The sequence below is a fragment of the Rhincodon typus genome, chromosome 20 (genome assembly GCF_021869965.1).
Source record: "Rhincodon typus isolate 14 chromosome 20, sRhiTyp1.1, whole genome shotgun sequence".
NCBI classification, from domain to species: Eukaryota; Metazoa; Chordata; class Chondrichthyes; order Orectolobiformes; family Rhincodontidae; genus Rhincodon; species Rhincodon typus.
The window spans coordinates 26497226-26521554 of NC_063351.1; the positions used below are offsets into that span (position 1 = coordinate 26497226).

At 42.6% G+C, this 24329-nt stretch overlaps 1 protein-coding gene across 3 annotated transcripts in view; it reads left to right on the forward strand.

The window, feature by feature from the left end:
- The window catches only part of oat (ornithine aminotransferase), a 31067-nt gene that overhangs the window by 1127 nt on the left and 5611 nt on the right, over positions 1 to 24329 (forward strand). For all 3 annotated transcript variants that reach the window (XM_048608914.1, XM_048608915.1, XM_048608916.1), the window contains exons 2-9: positions 5065 to 5287; positions 13702 to 13926; positions 16231 to 16326; positions 17533 to 17660; positions 17757 to 17879; positions 17971 to 18099; positions 19420 to 19533; positions 22857 to 23001. In XM_048608914.1, coding sequence (XP_048464871.1) covers positions 5089 to 5287; positions 13702 to 13926; positions 16231 to 16326; positions 17533 to 17660; positions 17757 to 17879; positions 17971 to 18099; positions 19420 to 19533; positions 22857 to 23001 — 1159 coding nt within the window. In that variant the 5' untranslated portion in view covers positions 5065 to 5088. The remainder of the gene's footprint in view (positions 1 to 5064; positions 5288 to 13701; positions 13927 to 16230; positions 16327 to 17532; positions 17661 to 17756; positions 17880 to 17970; positions 18100 to 19419; positions 19534 to 22856; positions 23002 to 24329) is intronic.

Sequence of the window (24329 nt, forward strand, 5' to 3'; positions counted from 1 at the left end):
GTAGGGGGAGGGGAGATTTTGAAGTTGTGAAGTCCACATTGATACCATTGGGCTGCAGGGTTCCCAAGCGGAATATGAGTTGCTGTTCCTGCAACCTTCAGGTAGCATCGTTGTGGCACTGCAGGAGGCCCAGGATGGACATGTAGTTTGCGGAATGGGAGAGGGAGTTGAAATGGTTCGCGACTGGGAGGTGCAGTTGTTTAGTGCGAACCGAGCGTAGGTGTTTTGCAAAGCGGTCCCCCAGCCTCCGCTTGGTTTCCCCGATTGTAGAGGAGGCCACAACGGGAACAGCAGATGCAGTATACCACATTAGCAGATGTGCAGGTGAACATCTGCTTGATGTGGAAAGTCTTGGGGCCTGGGATGGGGGTGAGCGGGTAGGTGTAGGGGCAGATGTAGCACTTCCTGCGGTTGCAGGGAAAAGTGCCGGGTGAGGTTGGGCTGGAGGGGAGTGTGGAGCGGACAAGGGAGTCATGGAGAGAGTGGTCCCTCCAGAAAGCAGATAAGGGTGGGGAGGGAAAAATGTCTTTGGTGGTGGGGTCGGATTGCAGATGGCGGAAGTGTCGGAGGATGATGTGTTGGATCCAGAGGTTGGTGAGGTAGTATGTGAGGACGAGGGGGTTCTGTTTTGGTTGTTATTGCGGGGAGAGGGTGTGAGGGATGAGTTGCGGGAAATGCGGGAGACACGTTCGAGGGTGTTCTCGACCACTGAGAGGGGGGGAAGTTGTGGTTGTTGAAAGACGAGGACATCTGACATGTATGGGAGTGGAATGCCTCATCCTGGGAGCAGATGCAGTGGAGGCGAAGGAATTGGGAATAGGGGATGGCATCTTTGCAGGAAGGTGGGTGGAAGGAGGTGTATTCTAGGTAGCTGTGGGAGTCGGTGGGCTTGAAATGGATATCGGTTTCTAGGTGGTTGCCAGGGATGGAGACAGAGAGGTCCAGGAAGGAGAGAGAGGTATTAGAGATGGTCCAGGTGAACTTAAGGTTGGGGTGGAAGGTGTTGGTGAAGTGGATGAACTGTTCGAGCTCGTCGTGGGAGCACGAGGCGGTGCCTATACAGTCATCAATGTAACCTATCTGGACTCTATTTTCTCCCCCTTGGTCCTGGAACTCCCTACCTACGTCTGTGACACCACCCATGCCTTCCACCTCCTCCAGAACTTCCAATTCCCCGGTCCCCAACACTTCATCTTTACCATGGACGTCCAGTCCCTATACAACTGCATTCCCCATACAGATGGCCTAAAGGCCCTCCGCTTCTTTCTGTCCCGCAGGCCCGACCAGTCCCCCTCCACTGACACCCTCATCCGCTTAGCCGAACTCGTCCTCACCCTCAACAACTTCTCTCTCAATTCCTCCCACTCCCTACAGACAAAGGGGGTGGCCATGGGTACCTGCATGGGCCCAAGCTATGCCTGCCTCTTTGTGGGTTACGTGGAACAATCCCTCTTCTGTACCTACACTGGCCCTAAACCCCACCTCTTCCTCCGTTACATTGATGACTGTAGCGGCGCCGCCTCGTGCCACTCTTTCCGTGACTCCCTTGTCCACTCCACACACCCCTCCAGCCCCACCTCACCTGGCACTTTTCCCTGCAACCGCAGGAAGTGCTACACCTCCCCGCTCACCCCCATCCCAGGCTCCAAGAAGACTTTCCACATCAAGCAGATGTTCACCTGCCCATCTGCTAATGTTGTATACTGCATCCGCATTTCCTGTTGTGGCTTCCTCTACATCGGGGATACAAAGCGGAGGCTTGGGGACCGCTTTGCAGAACACCTATGCTCGGTTCGCACTAAACAACTGCACCTCCCAGTTGCGAACCATTTCACCTCCCCCTCCCATTCCGCAGACGACATGTCCATCCTGGGCCTCCTGCAGTGCCACAACGATGCTACCCGAAGGTTGCAGGAACAGCAACTCTAGCCCAATGGTATCAATGTGGACTTCACAACTTCAAAATCTCCCCTCCCCCTACCGCATCCCAAAACCAGCCCAGCTCGTCCCCGCCTCCCTAACCTGTCCTTCCTCCCACCTATCCCCACCTCCCACCTCAAGCCCCACCCCCATCTCCTACCTACTAACCTCATCCCGCCCCCTTGACCTGTCCGTCCTCCCTGGACTGACCTATCTCCTCCCTACCTCCCCACCTACACTCACCTTTACTGGCTCCATCCCTGCCTGTTTGACCGGTCTGTCTCCTCTCCACCTATCTTCTCCTCTATCCATCTTCTATCCGCCTCCCCCTGTCTCTCCCTATTTATTTCAGAACCCCCTTCCCCTCCCCCATTTCTGAAGAAGGGTCTAGGCCCGAAACGTCAGCCTTCCTGCTCATCTGATGCTGCTTGGCCTGCTGTGTTCATCCAGCTCTACACCTTGTTATCTCTGAAGTTCTTAGGGTGTTCTGGTGAGATCGTGTACGTGGGCTGGGCGGGGAAGGTGTTTCTTTTGTCTTCAATTTGCAACATGTTCAAAGGAAAACACAAGTTTCAAGTTACAAGCCCCTCGACCGAGAGGGAGCCCGTGATTAGCCCGCACAGGACTTGCCCACGAGTTGCTGAACTGCCAAAAATATTCCTTAACAAATAGCTATCCCACTTTGTTTTGCTGCACCATTTGGAGAATTTATAAGTGCCATATTGGTTACGTTGGAATATAATCTTGCACAAGAAATGCCTTTCGTTTGTTTGCTGCATTGGTCAAACTTCAGTGTTTGTTTCTTCATGTACTGCTGTACAGAACTGAACTGCTTTAGTGACTATATGTATATAAAGATGATTTTATGAAAAGTATATTTTTGAAATTAAAAAATGCCTATGTTTAGGGGCATTTTAATGCATTTGAGTTTAGTTTTTTTTAAATTGACAAATTTTACTCTTTTTGTTTGATTTTAAGGTGCTATTTGTATAAATATTTATCGAATATGCATTGAATGCCGAATTATTTTGGATATTGCTTGAAGGTTGCAAATGTCATTTTTTTTTTAGAAACGCTTTCCTTTTATGGTGAGGGGTGTTGCAGTGGGTCAGTACTTGCTAACCAATCAGCAACTCAAATGCTGAGTGACTCAGCCTGGTTTATTGGGGTGATTCTGCCAAATCCTAACTGCTGAGGTGAAGCAAACTTGACTTTGCTAGTGGCAATGCTTTGATGCAGTTTGGTGTTAAATGTAGTGATGGTTTCAGTTCTGATTTCATAATAAGAAGCTAAAGTACAGTAGAAACAAACCTGTTCAGACTTTGAGGATTGGTTTTTGATTTGAATTGATCTTTCGTCAATCTTTTTATCAGATATTTTCCAATCTGACTTCAAAAGGAGGAATGATGTTTAACATATACTCAACTTATTATATGTGCATAATTTATAATTTACATTTTGGTCCAGCTACAGCCTTTGTACCTCAATCTATTCGATTTAGCCCTAGCCCATTCTAAATGTCAAAGATTTTAATTGAAATTTTTAAAAAAATCTAAGAATTGGGATTTGTTGAAAAATTGAATGTTCACAGATCACTTTGTAACATGTCAAATGTAAAATAATACCCATATTTAGGTTTGTGTGTAGTTTAACAAACAAAATTTTTTGTTTTAATTGGGGGTTTGATTACAAAGTAAAACCTTTTGTGTAAATGCTTTTTGATGTCAGCAAGAGGAATAGTTTATAATTTCAGGTTTAAACCAAAGTGCTTGAAAATACAGTAAAGCAATAACTCAAATGCTGGAAATGAGGCAGCAGTTGTAGAGCAAAACAGCATTTTATGGTTGCACCTCCTGACCTAAATCGTTTTTGTCTTTACAGATGCTGTTTTAGTTTAGTATTTACAGCATTATCTCTTTGTTTTAGATTTTCCACAAATGCAATATTTTGGTTTACATGCCTGCAATGGTATTGTTTAGTTCACAATAGGAGTTTATTAAAAAAAATTGCAAACTGAGGCTTCAAAGAATAGTCATTTTGGGGCTTTGCTCTGGGGCGAGAGTGGAATAAACTAGAAAATAAATTGCTTTCCAGTTGATTACCTTGTAGCTTAGTCTGTTTCAAAATACAATAAAATCAGTTTCTGTAAATATTTGTACATTGGTGTTTGCGTCAGAGGTGTTCATCCTTGGCTGTATAAACTAATCCTCTGTTAAGTAGAGCAATAGTTCCTGAATGTTGCATCATCTGAAAATATAACAGCCTTTCAGACTACTATATGTTCCAAGTTTCTACTGGCACTGAAATTAGTAGTTATGCAGACTTTATTGCATGAATTCTGTATATGCAATGACATTATTTGAATTTGTTCAATCTTGCATTACTCGTTCACTTTTTGATTTTTGTTCTTCATGAGAAGTTATCCTAAACATGTATACTTGTGAACTAATTTGCACGGTTATTTCAGACAAATACTGCATCGAGTTGGTTGCACAGTTGTGTGGGGAGAGGTACTTTTTGGGGGTGATACAATGTGATTATGCTCTTGACGTCAGACATCAGATTGCATTATGGATACGTAATACATTAACATTTTGCTTTCTCTGGGATATTATTAAAGAATTAGGCATATCTTGTGCGTTGCCTAGATTGTGTAGGAATTCTGGCAGCAACTGCATACCAAATAGGAAATGTGAGTCTGTCAATCATTTTTTCCATTTATCATAGAAGTCCATACAGTGTGGAAACAGGCCCTTCGGCCCAACAAGTCCACACCTCCCAGACCCATCCCCCATAACCCATTTAATCTACACGTCCCTGAACACTACGGGCAATTTAGCATGGCCAGTCCTCCTAGCCTGCACATCTTTGGACTGTGGGATGAAACTCGAGCACCTGGAGGAAACCCATGCAGACACGGGGAGAATGTGCAAACTCCACAGAGATAGTTGCCCAAGGGTGGAATCGAACCTGGGTCCCTGGCGCTGTGAGGCAGCAGTGCTAACCACTGAGCCACCGTGCTGCCCCTAAATGTTGCATGCTAATTATTTGCAGTATCTGATGAAATGAGTTGAGACCAAGGCTGTTGCTACTTAAATTGAATAACATTTAATAGATAACTAACTCTTTCTTTCATTTGTATAGCCAAGCTTGGAACATTTTTTAAAAATGCTGTCCCGATTCTCACGATGCGTAAATTCCAGTACTTCGACTTTAAAACGAAGACTCAAGACAGTAGCTTACACTGCCACAGAAACATCATTAAAATTTGAAAAGTCACTCACTTCAGAAGAAGTCTTTGCACGTGAAGAAAAGTATGGTGCACATAATTACAGTCCACTGCCTGTAGCATTGGCCAAAGGGGAAGGTATGCATTTCTGAACGCTTGAATTTAACATCGTAATTGATTCTACAATTAACAGTGCTCAAAGCAAATACCTCCAAAGCACTGCTTTTGAATGAAATACAGTGGATGTTGCTTATTTCATGTTACAAGTATACATAGAATTAGGTGCAATAGTAGACCATTTGGCCTCTTGTGCTTCTTGTTCTGCTGTACAGTATGTTCATAGTTGATCTGTTCATGTTTAAAATTCTACATTCCCTTTTATTCCTGATAACGTTTGAATCCGTCTCTGCTTTTAAAGTTAGATGACCCTACCTCCAGTGTTCCGAGGTTGCACAAACTTCTTGGAGAAAAAGAAAGTTCTTTTCATTTGCCTTGAAGGGATGACCCTTAACTTTAAAACAGTGCCCCCTAGTTCTGGACTCAGCCGCAAGAGAAAACACCGTTTCTAGTTCAAGACAACAAGGTGCAGGGCTGGATGAACACAGCAGGCCAAGCAGCATCATAGGAGCAGAGAGGCTGACGTTTCGGGCCTAGACCCTTCATCAGAAAAGGGGGAGGGGAAGGGGGTTTTGAAATAAATAGGGAGAGAGTGGGAGGCGGATAGAAGAGGGATAGAGGAGAGGATAGGTGGAGAGGAAACAAACAGGTCGAAGAGGCGGGGATGGGGCCAGGAAAGGTGAGTGTAGGTAGGGAGTTAGGAAGGGGATAGGTCAGTCCAGGGAGGACGGACAGGTCAAGGGGGCGGGATGAGGTAGGTCGGTAGGAGATGGAGGTGCGGCTTGAGGTGGGAGGAGGGGATAGGTGGGAGGAAGAACAGGTTAGGGAGGCAGGGACGAGTTGGACTGGTTTTACCCGCAGAACGTGCAACCAATCGCCTCAACCTCTCCACCCCTCTCACCCACTCCAACCTCTCCCCCGCAGAACGTGCAGCCCTCCGCTCCCTCCGCTCCAATCCCAACCTCACCATAAAACCCGCAGACAAGGGAGGTGCAGTTGTAGTATGGCGCACTGACCTCTACATCGCCGAGGCCGGACGCCAACTCTCCGACACCTCCTCCTACCGCCCCCTTGATCATGACCCCACCCCTGAGCACCAAACCATCATCTCGCAAACCATCCACAACCTCATCACCTCAGGTGACCTCCCACCCACGGCCTCCAACCTCATCGTTCCCCAACCTCGCACTGCCCGCTTCTATCTCCTTCCCAAAATCCACAAACCTGAATGCCCTGGTCGACCCATTGTCTCCGCCTGCTCCTGCCCCACCGAACTGATCTCCAACTATCTCGACTCCATTTTCTCCCCCTTGGTCCAGGAACTCCCTACCTATGTCCGTGACACCACCCACGCCCTCCACCTCCTCCAGAACTTCCAATTCCCCGGTCCCCAACACCTCATCTTTACCATGGACGTCCAGTCCCTCTACACCTGCATTCCCCATGCAGATGGCCTTAAGGCCCTCCGCTTCTTCCTGTCCCGCAGGCCCGACCAGTCCCCCTCCACTGACACCCTCATCCGCTTAGCCGAACTCGTCCTCACACTCAACAACTTCTCTTTCAATTCTTCCCACTTCCTACAGACAAAGGGGGTAGCCATGGGTACCCGCATGGGCCCAAGCTACGCCTGCCTCTTTGTAGGTTACGTGGAACAATCCCTCTTCCGTACCTACACCGGCCCTAAACCCCACCTCTTCCTCCGTTACATTGATGACTGTATCGGTGCCGCCTCGTGCTCCCACGAGGAGCTCGAACAGTTCATACACTTCACTAACACCTTCCACCCCAACCTTAAGTTTACCTGGACCATCTCTAACACCTCTCTCCCCTTCCTGGACCTCTCTGTCTCCATATCGGGCAACCACCTCGAAACCGATATTCATTTCAAGCCCACCGACTCCCACAGCTACCTAGAATACTCCTCCTCCCACCCACCTTCCTGCAAAAATGCTATCCCCTATTCCCAATTCCTTCGCCTCCGCCGCATCTGCTCCCAGGATGAGGCATTCCACTCCCGTACATCTCAGTTGTCCTCGTTTTTCAAGGACCGTAACTTCCCCTCCTCGGTGGTCGAGAACGCCCTCAACCGTGTCTCCCACATCTCCCGCACCTCATCCCTCACACCCCGTCCACGCAATAAAAACCAAAAAAGAATCCCCCTCGTCCTCACGTACCACCCCACCAACCTCCGGATCCAACGCATCATCCTCCGACACTTCCGCCATCTGCAATCCGACCCCACCACCAAAGACATCTTTCCCTCCCCACCTTTATCTGCTTTCCGGAGGGACAACTCTCTCCGTGACTCCCTTGTCCGCTCCACACTCCCCTCCAGCTCCACCACACCCGGCACTTTTCCCTGCAACCGCAGGAAGTGCTACACCTGCCCCCATACCTCCTCCCTCACCCCCATCCCAGGCCCCAAGAAGACTTTCCACATCAAGCAGATGTTCACCTGCACATCTGCCAATGTGGTATACTGCATCCGCTGTACCCGGTGTGGCTTCCTCTACATCGGGGAAACCAAGCGGAGACTCGGGGACCGCTTTGCAGAACACCTACGCTCGGTTCGCAACAAACAACTGCACCTCCCAGTCGCGAACCATTTCAACTCCCCCTCCCATTCCTCAGACGACATGTCCATCCTGGGCCTCCTGCAGTGCCACAACGATGCCACCCGAAGGTTGCAGGAACAGCAACTCATATTCCGCTTGGGAACCCTGCAGCCCAATGGTATCAATGTGGATTTCACAAGTTTCAAAATCTCCCCTCCCCCTACCGCATCCCAAAACCAGTCCAGCTCGTCCCTGCCTCCCTAACCTGTTCTTCCTCCCACCTATCCCCTCCTCCCACCTCAAGCCGCACCTCCATCTCCTACCGACCAACCTCATCCCGCCCCCTTGACCTGTCCGTCCTCCCTGGACTGACCTATCCCCTTCCTAACTCCCTACCTACACTCACCTTTCCTGGCCCCATCCCCGCCTCTTCGACCTGTTTGTTTCCTCTCCACCTATCCTCTCCTCTATCCCTCTTCTATCCGCCTCCCACTCTCTCCCTATTTATTTCAAAACCCCCTTCCCCTCCCCCTTTTCTGATGAAGGGTCTAGGCCCGAAACGTCAGCCTCTCTGCTCCTATGATGCTGCTTGGCCTGCTGTGTTCATCCAGCCCTGCACCTTGTTGTCTCGGATTCTCCAGCATCTGCAGTTCCTACTATCACCGTTTCTAGTTCACTTTTTTAAGATCATTCAGGATCTTATACACTTCAATCAAGTCACTCCTCACTCTGAAAGGCAAATGAAAATGAGTCCAGTCTGTCTAACTTATCCTCATTCAGACAATGTATTCATTTCATGTATCTGTCTAGCAAACCTCTTCTGAACTGTTCTAATGCATTTCCTTTCTCCTTTTAAGGAGATAAGAACTGCATATAGTTAATTTTTGATGTGGTCTCATGAAGGCCCTGTATCACTGAAACAACATCCTTTCATGTTTAATTCTTCTTGTGATAAATCATCATATCTCATTTGCCTTTTCAATTAAATACGAAGCAGCATACTGACATTTTGTGCCTCCTGCACTATAACTAAATCCGTCTGCATCTTGGAGTTCTTCAGTAGTTCTCATTTGAATTATGTCTAGGTTTTCATTATAACTGCCAAAATGAGTTTTGCAGTTTCTCACATTATTCTCCCTCTGCCAGATTTTATTTTTTTGCACAAACTTTTTTTTTTGTTTGCAACCCTTAAATTTTCACAAAGTACTTTTCCACCTACTGCTCCTCCTGATTTATAGCCATTATTGGACTTTTTTTTAATCCTGCCCTATGAAGAAAGCAAAATATTGAATCATGTATTCTACCATTTGCTTATTATCCATTATTTAACTTCCCATTCTCTCTGTAGTGGAGCAATATTTACTGTCCTTTTTTAAATGATCTGTACAAATACTTATTGTCCATTTTAAAATTTCTAGCTAGCTTCCCTTTGCACTGTAATTTCTCCCTCCTAATTGACCTTTCAGCCATACACAGCCATTCTTTATATTCTGACCAATACTGTAATCTGCCACGCCCTTTTCTCATCGATATGCTTTTTCCTTGAGTCTTTTACTGCTTTATTTTGCTATGGAAATTTCTTTGTAGCAGGTGTATACTTCTTCAGAAAGATCCCCTTTAGTGTTTGCCATAGATACGAAAGGGACAAATCAATAGAGTATGTCAGTTCACTTCTGCTGGCTGAGCTTTCATTGCCCTTAATTAAATTTAAAATACTAGTTTTAGATCCAATCGTCTCCCTTTAAAATAGGATGTAAAACTCTGTAATATTATAGTTGTTGCTACCTAGAGTTATTAAATCTCTCATTGCACAGTAACAAATCTTTGGTTCTAGAATGTGTTGCTCTCATTACCTCAAACATTCTTTGAATTCCTCTTCCAGGCCACCCCTACCAATCTCATTTTTGTTCTGCTGTTTATATGTAGATCAAAATCACCCATGGTCATTGGAGTCCCTTTTTCACAACTGTCGAATATTTCTTATGTACTTTGTCCTAAGCCCTGTTTACTTAGGGTCCTAGAGTCTCACAGCACGGAGACAGACCCTTCAGCCGAAGAAAATGTCCATCCGCGCCAACCCTACTTCCCTGTCTTTGGCCCATGTCCTTCTAAATCTTAACCATGTATTTGTTCAAATGCCTTCTAAATGTTGTTACTGTACCTGCCTCAACCACTTCTGCTGGCAGTTCATTCCATATGCGTACCACCCTCTGTTTTTTAAAAAAAATTGCCCCTCATGTTCCCACGTAATCTTTCCCCTCTTACCTTAAACTGATGCCCCAACCTAGGAAAAACACTGACTGCATTCACCCCATCCATGCCTTTCCTGATCTTATACACTTCTCTAAGATCCCCCCCTCAATTTCCTATGCTGTAAAGAAAAAGTCCTAACTTGTCCAATCTCCCCCTGTAACTGTCCCTTCAGTCCTGGCAACATGCTTGTAAATTTCTTCTGCTGCTTTCCAGTTTAATATCATCCTTCCTATAGCAAGGTGATGAAAACTGGACACAGTACTCCAAATGTGGCCTCACCAACATCCTGTACAAATCCAACGTAACTTCATAACTTCCCAACTTCCATGCAGTTGTTCGTTTGCTCACCAAGCCGGTTGTTCCGTGGTGTGTTCACGATTCGTTACTATTCTAGGCAACATCATCAATGCGACCTCTAATTGAAGTGTTGGTGTTCTGCTGTGTTCTGAATTTATATGATCCTGTGATTTGGTGGGTCTTGTCCCTTCTGGTTCTGTTTTTTTAGCAGCGGTCTGTATACAGAGTCCCGAGTTGAGAACCAGGCCTGCAGAAATTCCCTTGCATGTTTGTTGTTAGATTGTCCCAGTCGAATGGATGGCCTTCATTGTGTGTATTGAGACAAGTGAATATTGGTCATGTCTTTTTACTGGCAGCTGGTGTTTTTGTATCCTGGGTGTCAGTTTTATCCCCGTTTGTGCAGTGTAATGCTTATTGCACTTGCTGCATGGGATTCTGTATATCACGTTAGTCCTGTTTACTGTCGGTCTGGGGTCTTTAGTCTTTGATAGCATTTTGCACACAAACCTATATCATGACTGCGTCATCATGATCCTGTGCAGTCTAAAGAGTCTGGTTGTCATTTCTGATATAATTTTGGTGTTGGGTAGTATTACTAGTGTCTTCTGTTGTACCGTGTCCTCTGACAGTCATTTGTTTTGTTGGCATTGGCAGATGAAACTTCTTGGGTATCCATTGTTGGTAAATACTTTGTGCAGGTGTTCCTCTTCCATTCTCCGGAGTTCTGGGGTGTTGCGATGTGCTATGTCTTGTTTAAGTAGTGTCTTAATGCAGCTCTGTTTGTGTATGCTGATGTGGTTGCTATTAAGTTCATGATTTGGTCCGTGTGTGGCTTTCTTGTACGCTCGGGTCCAGAATTCGTGTTAGTCTCTCTACCATTATGTCTAACGATGGGAACTGTTTGTGGTTTTCTTTCTCTCCTTGTGAAGATGTTGTTAACAAGTTAGTGGGTTTCTTCTTTTTGATTATTACGAATGAGTCATCCACGTATCTCATCCACAGTTTCGGTTGGATTACAGGAAGGACTGTGTGTTCCAGTCTCCGCATCACTGCTTCTGTGATGGGACCTGAGATCGCTGATCCCAACGGTGTGCCGTTGATCTGTTTATATATTTGGATGTTGAATGTGAAGTGCGTTGAGGCATAAATCTAGTAGTTTCAGTAAGCCGTCCTTGCTGATGATGGTGTTCAGGGTCAGTGCACCTGGTCCTTCTAATAGTGTGGCTAGTTTCTCTCTGGCTAGCGATTTATATCAATGGACATAAATAGTTCTGTAACATTGAAGGAGATCATGATTTCGTCCTCATCAATATTTGCGTCCCTGAGCTGTGTGAAAAGTTTTTGGGGTGAATGGATCCAGTGTGGGAATCTGCTAATTAGGTGTTTAAGTCTCCGTTGTAATTCCCTCGCTAGCTTGTGTGTAGGTGTGTCTGGTAAGGAGACTATTGGTCTGAGTGGGATTCCAGGTTTGAGTTCCTTGGCGAGTCTGTAGAAGTAGGGATATTATTTGAGCATTCTGGTTTCAATGTTAGTGATCCCTCCTGAGTGTTTGAGTTATCCTGTTCTCTAGCTGTGGTGTGGGGTCTGACGCCACCTGTTGGTACGTGCCTGTATCTGAGTAGTGCCTGTGCTTTCTTTGATGTAGTCTGTTCTGTTCAGAACCACGGTCATTTGTCCTTTCTCTGTTGGTAAGGATTGTGATATTTTAAGTTATGCAACTTCTGTACTTGGTGCTTTGACTGATGAAGGCCAGTGTGCCAAAAGCTGCCTTCACTGCCCCCTCTACCTGTGATTCCACTTTCAGAGAACCGTGCACCTGAACTCCAAAGTCCCTCTGTTCCACTACACTTCTGAAGGCTCTATCATTCACCATGAAACTCCTACCTTGATTTGACTTTCCAAAATGCAACACCTCACACTTACCTATATTAAACTCCATTTGCCATTTCTCAGCTCACTTCCCCAGCTGATCAACATCCTGCTGCAATTTCTGATAATCTTCCTCATTGTCCACGATACAGCCTATTTTAGCGTCATCCGCAAACTTACTAAACATGCCTCGTGCGTTTCTCATCCAACTCATTGATATAGATAAAAAAGAGCAATGGGCTCAGCACTGACCCCTGATGCACATCGCTAGTCACAGGCCTCCAGTCCAACAAGCATCTTTCCACTATTCTGTGCAATCTAACATTCCAGAGAAGCCTACTATGTGGAACCTTGTCAAAGGCCTTTATTGAAATCCATATAAATGACGTCTACTGCCCTGCCCTCATGAACTTTCCTGGTTACTTCAAGAACTCGGCAACAAATTTGTGAGGCATGATCTCCCACGCATAAAGCTACATTGACTACTCCTTTTCAAACCCTGTCTTTCTAAAATGCATGTATATCTTATCCCTCAGAATCTTCTCAAATAACTTAACCTGCCATAGATGTTAAGCCCACTGGTCTATAATTCCCAGATTTTTCTGCAGTCCTTCTTGAATAAGGGCACAACATTTGCTAACCTCCAGTCTTCTGGGACCTCACCCGTGGTTAATGATGGTGAAGGATTGCGTGGACCACTCTCCTACTTTCCCGTACTATTTCTCCTCTCCAAGCAAACTAATTCTACATTACCATTTGCTGTGCCAAGATCATGTCTAACTATTACACACATGCTATCCTTGATTAAAAGTGCTCCACTTTTACTTGGTTTCCTCCTCCTCCTCTTGAATGTCATACTCCTCAATATTCAGGACATACTGGTACCCTGGAACCATGTCTCTAGTGGCTACCAGATTATATTTATTTATTTCAATGTATGCTATCAATTAGTTTACTTTTATGAATGCAACACATCTATATACAGAGCCTTTAATCATAATTTTGTTATCTTTGTGACATCTGAACTGGACACAGTTCACTAGTATAATCTAGCTAGAGCAAAACATAGTTTTATCATAGCTTCCTTGGATTTGTTTCAAACTGTTTTGACAATTGTTTAATATGTTGTTGGTTTTGCTTGGGCATATTGAGCACAAACAAATTGTTGCTTTTAGATCCACTAATTTTAATCCCAGCTATTGCAAAGCTAGTCTGTCTGAAAAATGTTTATGCTGCCTGCTTCAACTCCAGAGCATCTCCGACCTTGGTATCATCCTCAAATTGATCTCATTTGCGTTGTTGTGAAACGTGTGAAAAGATTCATTTTTACATAATCCGCTCAAGAAGAGAGAATTTGGAACTTTATGCCTCTGAATTTGTTTCTGCTATTGACACTAAAAACTGAATTTGTTTATTCAACTGCAATACACATTTAACAGAAGATCATACTCACCTTTTTAGGAGTTTATGTATGGGATGTGGAAGGCAGACGGTATTTTGACTTCCTGAGTGCTTACAGTGCTGTGAATCAAGGCCATTGTCACCCAAGGATTATTGAAGCACTAAAATCTCAAGCTGATAAATTGACTCTCACTTCGCGAGCTTTCTATAATAATGTACTGGGAGAATATGAAGAGTATGTCACAAAGCTGTTCAACTACGAGAAGATGTTGCCAATGAATACAGGTTAGTAGACAATGATTATTTACTATAGGCTTCACAGTGCAACTGTAAAACTGAAGACTTTTTCTTATGGCATGCTGAAATTCTATTCCATTTCACTGATATGAACCAGTGCCTTTATAGCAACTATATCATCAATACCTGAAGCACATCTTTTAAAAGCTCAATAAGAATGTATGTAGGGGATACTTGTGGATGAACGCAAGGATGTATTTATCCTCTGTTCAGTATCTCGTTGTGTAGAAAATTGAAGATCAGGCACATGGAGATCTATTTTACATGTGCAATCTTGACCTGACTAATTTTGTAGAATTTCTGTTTATTTGCTAACGTTAAGGGAAACAATGTTTTATTTATTAATCATTTAGGTGCTTAATTTCTACTGTTTTTTTGGACTCCATTTCTCCCAGTTCTGTTACGTTTTTTCTTTGAATTTTTGAAGTTAATCTGACTTTCAGGTAAGATGCTCCTAATTGTTACCAATCATTCCCAGAGACTGAAGCAACATGTAAAAAAAACTAAATTTAATTTTCAACTATCTTAAAGTCAATCTTCAGATTATTGCCTTTTTATACACGACAGGTTCCTTCTGTATACGCATGGGGAACATTTCAACAATATTAAAAAAAACTTTTTTTTTGAGTAAACTCCTTTTGGGCTTAGAACCAGATAACAGCTGAGTGAGTAAATCCCTGCTTTCAAAGCAAATTTTACCCTGAGTAAGTACTCAGGGCACATGTATACCTCCGTATCTTACTGATAGTCCACCAGGGCTTAATCATAGATGCATAAGCATATGTCCCATCATGCAGCTTTACATGGTAGCTTGCTTTCACTGATTTCCTCTACAAAAAACTTGTCTGCTTCATTTTTTTGTTTTTTTTTTTTTTTTTGAGACCAATTTTCTCTGTCTTCGGAATATTTGGTAAACACGGTATGATTTCTTGTTCCTTGCAGGGAGTTAACGTGCTACCTGTGACCCTTGAGACAACGATTAACCAATAGATTGATTGATTTATTTTAAGGCTTGTTGCTTCTCCTGCTTCCCTTTTCTTTATTTCTAATTTTTTTTTTATTAGTTGTACACAAATTAATTAAATAATTGCAGTCTAGCCTATTGTGATCTTGTTCCCTTGTCCAATATTTCAAGTTTACAGAGAAACATACAAGATAGGAGCAGGAGGAGGCTATTTGGCCCTTCGAGTCTGCTCTGCCATTCATCATGATCATGGCTGATTGTCCAACTCAATAGCGTAATCCTGCTTTCTCTCCATAACCTTTAATCCAAATGCTATGTCTAGTTGCCTCTTGAATACGTTCAATGTTTTGGCATCCACTACTTCCTGTAGTAATGAATTCCGCAGGCTCACCGCTCTTTTAGGTGAAGAAATGTGTCCTCATCTCCATCTTTAAATCATCTACCCCAAGGGAACCACCCGCCATTGGAAACATTCTCCCTGCATCTACCCTATCTAGTCCTGTTAGAATTTTAAGTCTCTGAGATTTCCCCCCTCATTTGTCTGAACTCTAGCGAAAACAATCCTAACTTAATCAATCTCTCCTCTTACATCTGAACCGCCATCCCCGGAATCAGCCTGGTAAACCTTCGTTGCACTCCCTCGAGAGCAAGAGCATCGTTGCTCAGAAAAGGAGACCAAAACTGCATACAATATTCCAGGTGTGGCCTTACCAAGGCTCTGTATAACTGCAATAACACAGCCATACTCCTGTACTCAAAACCTCTCGCAATGAAAGCTGACATACCATTTGCCTTCTTTACCGACTGGTGGACAAGGATGCTCAGGTCCCGCTGCACACTCCCCTCTCCCAATTTATAGCTCGATCAAGTGGCAACTTTATATAGCTTACTACTGAATCTTTACTTATCACTATTCTTTTCCAGTCATAGTTTAAAATGAGACTTTTTCACATAGGTACTGACTTGGGACTCCATTAACAACATTTTGAAAGATTCTCATGTCTTGTGATTTTCTGTTCATGACTTCTGATTGCTGAGTGCTTGTTCCCTGGAAGGAAGAGAAATAGTATCCAACACAATAGAATGGAAATCATGAACCATCCCTGTTGTGAAGAGTGCAATTGTAATGCAGATAGAATATGCTTGGAAATTTGACCGTCTGTACTCTACCCTCTTCTGGTTATATCAAAATTTTCTAACATTCCTAATGTTTCCTCTGGTTACCCAAACAATGTAGTAAATTGCTTGTAAACCAAGTTCTAGTTAACTTCTAGTGTTCTTTAAATTCTATAAGTTTCCAGATTCTTAAATTCAAATTTTGGTTTCAGGTGTGGAAGCAGGAGAAAGTGCTTGTAAGTTGGCTCGCAAATGGGCATACGAAGTTAAAGGAATTCCTAAATATAAAGCAAAGATCCTTTTTGCAGGTAAGATATTATTAAAAAGTGGGACATCTGCTTTGTACAAGATGGAATCATAACTCATACACGTTTTATAGACTACGCAAGATAGTGTTAAATTTCATACTTAACATCTGAGTTAAGGGACCACTGAGTGTACAGCATAAATGGAGATCACTTTGCCCATGTGACTATGCCACCAAAGATCTGACCACGTTAATTCCTTTTTCTGGCTTATGCCCCATAGTCCCAGGGGCAATGGCATTGTAAGTGAATATCTAAATATGGCTTAAATGTTGAGAGTTTATAACTCAGCTGTCCTTTCAGGCAGTGATTTTCAGACTGCCACCACCCTCAGTGGAAAAAAAATCCTCCAGCTTTCTTTTCTTATATCTCTTGCCTTAAATTTGTGCTCCTTGGTTATTGACTCCATTACTAATGGAAACAGTGCCTTCCTAGCCATTCTGTTTAGCCCTTAAATTTTATAAATCTCTACTGGGTCCTCTCCTGACTTGTGCCTCAAGAAAAACAACCCCAGACGATCCAATTCTTGCATCTCAAAACCTCCTGTCCATGCAGCACCCCAGCAAATCTCCTCTGTACTCTCTAGTACAATCATATCCTTCCAATTATGTGGTGACCAGAACTATATGCAGTACACCAGCTGTTGTCCTAACTTAGCATTTTATATAGCTCCAATATAAGCATTTTCTTGTGCATAAAATGGTCAAGGCAAAGAACACACAGGTATTCCATATACCTTCATAATTACCTCATCTACCTGCCTGCTATCTTCAGGGACCTGTGGATGTACACACCAAGCTCCCTCTGATTGTAAGTATTATTCAGGGTCCTGCCATTCGTTGTGTAATCCCTGGCCTCGTTAGCACTCTCCAAGTGCATTATCTTACAACTTTGGTTGCTCTAGGATTGAATGATCAATGATTATTTTAGTTGGTAATGAAGGTGCATAGTTCTTGTTTTCTCATTTGGTTATTATGTAATTTATTCTAATTCTGGTAAATCCTCTGATCAGAAAAATAAGTTTTGCGTAACCAAGATATTTTCTAGAGAAATGCACGTCACAAAATTGTGGTATGTATCTTGAGCTCATGTAGGAAATGTGTAAACGGATATATAACAGGCTGTAACCAGAGGTTGAGCTTCAAGTGCCTAAGGTTCAAGAGGTATTAATCCTTTTTAAAAATGCTTTTTAACTTTGTTTTCCATCAGCTGGTAATTTTTGGGGTCGAACCATGTCTGCTGTTTCCAGTTCAACAGATCCCAGTAGTTATGAAGGGTTTGGACCATTTATGCCTGGGTTTGAAATCATTCCATACAATGATCTGCCGGCAATTGAGGTATTAACAGTTGTAAACTGCAACAAAACAGTGTATTCAATTACATTTTTTTTTGTGTGTAGTGTTGCTATTAGCTAAGTGCAGCTCTCTCTTTAGCGTGCATTCCAGGATCCCAATATGGCAGCATTTATGATGGAACCAATTCAGGGAGAAGCTGGAGTAATTGTTCCTGACAAAGGCTATCTTCAAGGAGTGAGAGAATTGTGTACAAAGCATAATGTGAGTTGTACAGACGCTGTAGTTACAAGCATTACTAGTTGACTAAATTTAACCAGAGCATCTTTAGTTATGATTCTGTTTCATCGCACAGGTTCTGTTCATCGCAGATGAAGTGCAGACTGGTCTGGCCAGGACTGGGCGGCGTTTGGCATGTGATCATGAAGATGTCAGACCAGATATTGTTGTTCTCGGAAAAGCCCTCTCTGGAGGGGTGTATCCTGTGAGTAATGTCATTTTCAGGTGAAATTTGAAGTACTAGGTTGCTGTAAAAGTTCAGCCAAGGTCAACATTTCTTCAAGGATTTGAACCTGTCATACTGAGACCTGTGTGTGATTTAACCACAATCTTATAGTTAATTCTTAATCCAGTCAGTTTGCACAAACTCAACTCACTTTGTTAGTAGGAATGGTTGAAATGCAATATTTCTAGTATCTTTAAAACCTGGAGGAGAAAAAAGTCCTGGCTAAATAAATATTTTGCATTTTAACAAAAATATTTAACAAATCAATAGTTTGCCTGTAAATCAGTACAAGGCAAATGTGGGCTGATAAATTGAAAATCTAAATGAAAAGTGATTACAATTATTATTGCTTGAAGTTATTAATTGGCTGAAGAACATGTTTGACAAATTTTCTGCAAATAATTATCCTGGGGAGCAACTGAACAACAAGTTCAATATTATCATAACCAGTGTTGTCATACACTCCATAACACACTGGGGGTGGGGGAAGTGTTACAGTAGTATGTTACTGAAAAGTGAGATTTGAGGGCAGTAGTGGAAATGTGGTTTGTTCAAAGGACTGCATCCAGGTATTAAGTTGTACAGGGTGGGGAGCTTCATAAGCACTCAAGAAATTAATCCTTCTCTGTGGCAAAGTTGCAAATAATCTGCAAGATTTTCTCATGCAGCATAAATTGTTGCGGCTGTTAAATTGATATTCTTGCATTTGTCCTGATGAGTGAAAGATGAAAACTTTGACCTTGTACCTCTTCAGCAATGATCAAGTTCTGTAATAACTAGCAACAATTTATAATGAAGGAATTTTGATACAAAAAAAAACCTTTTTATGGTAAATATTCCATCTTGCTTTACAAAGAGTAATGAAACAAAGTGTACCTTTTCCCCACACTCTTGGCTTAATGTGAACAAAGCAGTTGGTCAACCCCTTTACAATAACATCAAAAGTCTCCAATGTCATACTTTGTTTCTTCACAGATGCTGTTTGCTTTGCTGAGTATTTTCCAGCATTTTGTTTTTATTTGGCCATTGACGTATTTGGGAAATTCTGGTTCAGGCACAGACCAAAATAAAACTCCTGTAGACCGTATTTCTTCCAGTTCTGCTCTAACGAGTTTAAAATTACAGCAAACTTTGGGAGAATTATTACACAATGGCTGGACACGAAATAAATTGAATCTTCCAATGAATGACACTTGCTTAGAAATATCAGCAGGAATATCTTGAGCTCTGTATAATATTGCTGATAATTGTCTATTTTTCTTGACGAATGTAGTTGCTAATTTTTTTTCCTCTTTGCAGGTCTCAGCGGTTTTGTGCAATGATGAAATTATGTTAACTGTTAAACCAGGTCAGCATGGGTCAACATATGGTGGCAATCCATTGGCAAGTCGTGTTGCTATTGCTGCACTTGAGGTATGTTTGTGTTGCAGAAGGTAGAACTTGATTACAAATATTCCCAATTAGTTTACTTTTTCACCGCTGATAAATTCCATCTTAGATTATCATGGTTAAAGTGAATAAAGATTAGAATAACAGCTGCCATTTAGCTAGTACTCTCATACAAACAATTTGCCCCTAGCCAGTAGGGGACAAGACTAAATAGGCACATGAGAAAAACTTACTTGAGTGATGCGTGTGGGAAGTGGTGTGGGGAAAGGAAGAAATAAATTGACATGAGCCCGTTATTTTTTTCAAAGCTTTAGATGGAAGGAATGGAACAGCATGACAAAATTTCCACTGTGCCGTGTTTTAGGACTGAATGTTGGTCCTTGAACAGTGGATAAGTAGTAGTGTATAACTTGAGAGACGTAGGATTTGGATAATTCATGTGCCTGAAGTAGATTTAAGAAAAAGAATTGGGGACTGATGGAGCTTTGAGAAATAAGGTGAGCTTTGTGGTTGATAAGCTGAGGGAGTATTAACTTGTGAAATCTGGTAAATATTTGGAACAAAAACTTTGAGGATACAAAGCAGCTTGGGATTAAAGTGTAAGAATTGAAGGAAGGAAAACCTGAGAACCATTCAAGAAACCAATCCTTGGAATGGTTAAAAACTGTCTTTCTTCAACAGAGGAAAACTATTTGGCAAAGTTATGAATGTATATCTGCAGAATTCTGTTTAAACCTACCTCATCAACTTTCTGCTGACAAATGACGAAGCAAATGCTGGTTGAAACTACAATCTTATTGGATTGCTGGGAAGATATAATGATCATTATGAATAAATAGGAACTTGGAGATGTGTAATTGAATTTCCAAAAAGGATTCAATAAAGTGCCCATGAAAGGTTGCTACACAAGATCAGAGTTCATGGTGATTGGGTCATATCTTAGTATGCAGAGAGAATTGGCTATTTAACAAGAAACCAAGCTGGGATAAATCATAGAATCATAGACCCCTGACAGTGTGTGGAAGCAGGCTGTTGAGCCCATCTGATTCCACTCTGCCCCTCTGAAGACCCTACCCACACCCTGTCCCTGTAATCCTGCATTTCCCAAGGCCAAAACATCTAGTCTGCACATCCCCGGATACCATGGGTAGTTTAATATTTTAGCAATTTAGCATGGCCAATCCCCCTAACTTGTACAACTTTGGACTATGGGGGGAAAAAAATGGAGCACGTGAGGACACTCGCAGACAGTGGAAAAATGTGCAAACTCCACACAGACAGGTGTCAGAGGATGGAATCGAACCTGGGTCCCTGGCACTGTGGGCCAGCAGTGCTATCCGCTGAGCTATTGTGCCACCCAAATGGTCATTTTCAGAATTGGGTAAACAAACTAATGAAGTAGTGCAGGGATCAATGTTGGGATCTCAACTGTTTATGATCCATTTAAATAACTTGGAGTGACTGTATTGTAGCTGGGTTTCCTGATGATACAACGCAGGAAAGCAAGTTGTGGGAAAGGTTCAGCCTCTGCCAAGGAGTATAGATAGGTTAAGCAAATAGGTTTGAAAAAATTTGGCAGATAAAGATGCTGTGGGAAGTAGAACCCTAACCAGGGAAAATTAAAGAAAAAGTATATGTTATTAAAATGGGGGAGCCTGAAAGTGTTGCAATAGATGATCGAGGTGTCAACAATTAACATGCAGATAGAACAAGTAATTAACAAGGCAAATGGAATAATGCAAAAACAAGGAATTTCTGGTGCTCATTCACAGATGTGGTCATTGCTAGCTAGGCGAGTATTGCTCATTTCTAATTGTTCTTTGAACCTCCTCCTTGAACTGTTGTAGTTCTTGTGGTGTAAGTTCAGTGACAGTACTGATAGGGAAGGACTCCGAGGGTATTGACTGAGCAACAGTGAAGGAATGGTGATATTGTTCCAAATGGACATGGTGAGATGTGGAGCGTACTTGTGGGTTATGGTGTTGTCATGCATCTGTTACGTTTGTCCTTCTTGGTGATAGAGTCCACGGGTTTGGTAAGTGCTGTCAGGTGAGTCTTTGCAAATGCTGATGTACAGTGGTAGCAGGAAGTGAATGTTGAAGATGATGGATGGGGTGCTGTTCAAGTTGGCTGCTTTGTACTAGATGGAGTCAGTCTTTTTGAATGTTGTTGGAGCTGTACCTATCTGGGTGCGTGGTATGTCACACTCCTGACTTGTTTCGTAGATGGTGGACAGACATTAGGGAGTTAAGAGAGGGGTTACAGAAATTCCTGACCTCTGTCCTGTTCTTCAGCCACAGTATTTGGCTGATGCAGTGATTATCACTTGTAACTTCCAGGATGCTAGTTTTGCTGCCGTTCTAGAGGCTTGGTGAGATCACACATGGAGTACTGTTTTAAGGAAGGATATACTTAAAATGCATGTAGTTTGGGTGAGTGGGGGCAGGGAGGGGTATGATTCCAGGGGTGAAAGGGATACCAGGCTTTATGAGCTCAAGGACCCATTCCTCTTGTTGAACTAAAAATGATGAGTTTGATTTTGCTAGCATGGATTGGAAGGAAACTGAACTCACCCAGGGCTCCGAAATTGGAAAGGCACCTGATTGCATAACCACATGCTTCGTGGCCATGGTAGAAATCATTGGCACGCACACAATTTCTCTATGCTTTCCAATAAAACCAATGTAAATGGTAGAAGAGAGCAAAGAATACAATCTTGGTGCGTCTTGTTGATCCAATTGTATGTTGGCAAGAAATTCGTTATTTTTAGTGTTGGAATTGAAAACACTGAAAGTGGGCTACGCTTGTGATTAATGGAGAATGTTATTAAGGAACTCATCGTGAAAGCTTGTACATTGACACCTTTGACAGTTGTGGTCATATGTGCAGTTAGAAATTGGCTTTGAGGGTATTTGGGAAAGCTAAGGGCTGCAAATTTGGTATCCAGAAAGGCAGATTGGAAATATGGCAGAAATTTTAAAGATTAGTTTTGGATACTTAATACGATTTCATGCTGAAGTTTTCAGAAATGTGAAGCAATTAAGTAATGTTATTCAGTTTAAGGGTTTCAAATATGAAGTGCAGCAAGTTTAAAAATGAAGAAACTTGAAGTTAGGAGGCATGTTTAGTGCAATGTTTTCATCCAAAAGCTGATGGAGTCTGGAACTATCATCAGAAAAGACCCCAAAGTGAAGATATAAATGGTTTAATGAGACAAACTGTGTTTCTGTTAAGGAATAATGAGGAGGCAGATAATGGTTAAAATATTGTGACAAGAGGAAAGCTTGTTTTAAGTCTGGGGATTTATGTTTCTGGGCTTTTTTTTTTCCTCAATATCCCTTTAACAGGTTCTTGAAGAAGAAAATTTGGCTGAAAATGCAGAGCAAATGGGAAAGCTTCTTCGAAGTGAGCTGTTGAAGCTGCCATCCGATGTTGTGACTGCAGTAAGAGGAAAAGGTTTATTGAACGCCATTGTTATTAGAGAAACAGAAGGTATGGGCTAGCAGTTTTTCAACACCTCCTGCTCATTGCATTCCATGTATTGTAGCAGTTCTAGTTCAACTTCTCGGTCATTAGAGAACATTCAGATAAGTTTTGCTGGACGCCTCACAGAAAGCTTAGAGATATCAGTGTAAAGAACAGTTGTAAATTATTATCTGTAAAATAATTGGTGTACCATAAGGGAGATCAACTGTATCTAGTTAAGAGATGCAAAGCCAAATGTAAGAGGCTGAGCCCCTCGGCAATTACACTCTTGCATTCTACAAACAGAAGTATGATGGGTATTCTTTGATATTGTTTTTACAATTACCCTGTGATTGGATTCCTCATTAGCTTAATTACTTCTGATCTCCTTTAATGCAGCTCATTGACTAGTCTAACTCTTTACTGTACTTAAATTTTATAGTCATAGTCATACAGCATGGAACCAGACCCTTCAGTCCAACTCGTCCATGGTGACCAAGTTTCCCAAACTAAACTAGTCCCACTTGCCTGCATTTGGCCCATATCCCTCTAATCCTTTCCTGTTCATGCACCTTTTGAATGTTGTAACTGTACCTGCATCTACTGCTACTTGGCGGCTGTTCATTCCGCATATGAACTGCCCTCTGTGGAAAAAGTTGCCCCTTAGGTCCTTTTTTTAAATCTTTCTCCTCTCAACTTAAAAATATGTCCCTTAGTTTTGAGCTCGGGCACGCTAGGGAAAAAAAATCTTTGCTATGCACCTTTATCTATGTTGCTCATGATTTTATAAACCTCTAAGGTCCCCCTCAACTTCCTATGCTCCAGTGAAAAATGTCCCAGCTTATCCTCGTAATGCAAACCCTTCTGTCCTGGCAACATCCTGGTAAATATCTTCTGAATCCTCTCTGATTTAATAATAGAATTCCTATGGCAGGACAACCAGAACTATACACAGTACTCCAAAAGCAGCCTCCCCCAATGTCCTGTGCAACCTCAACATGATGTCCCAACTCTAGTGGTCTGAGCAATGAAAGCAAGCGTGCGAAATGTCGTCTTAGCCACCCTGTCGACCTGTGTTCCAACTTTCACAGATCTGTGTATCTGCACCTCTAGGGGTCTCTGTTTGACAACACTACCCAGGGCCTTGCCATTAATTTTATAAGTCCTGCCCTTGTTTGTTTTTTTCCAAAATGCAATTTAATTTATCCAACTTAAACTCCATCTGCTGCCCTTCAGCCCATTGGTCCAATTGATCAAGATTCCTTTGTAATCTTAGATAACCACCTTCACTGTTGACAATACCAACAATTTTGGTGTCATATGCAAACTTACTAAACATACCTCCTAAATTCTCA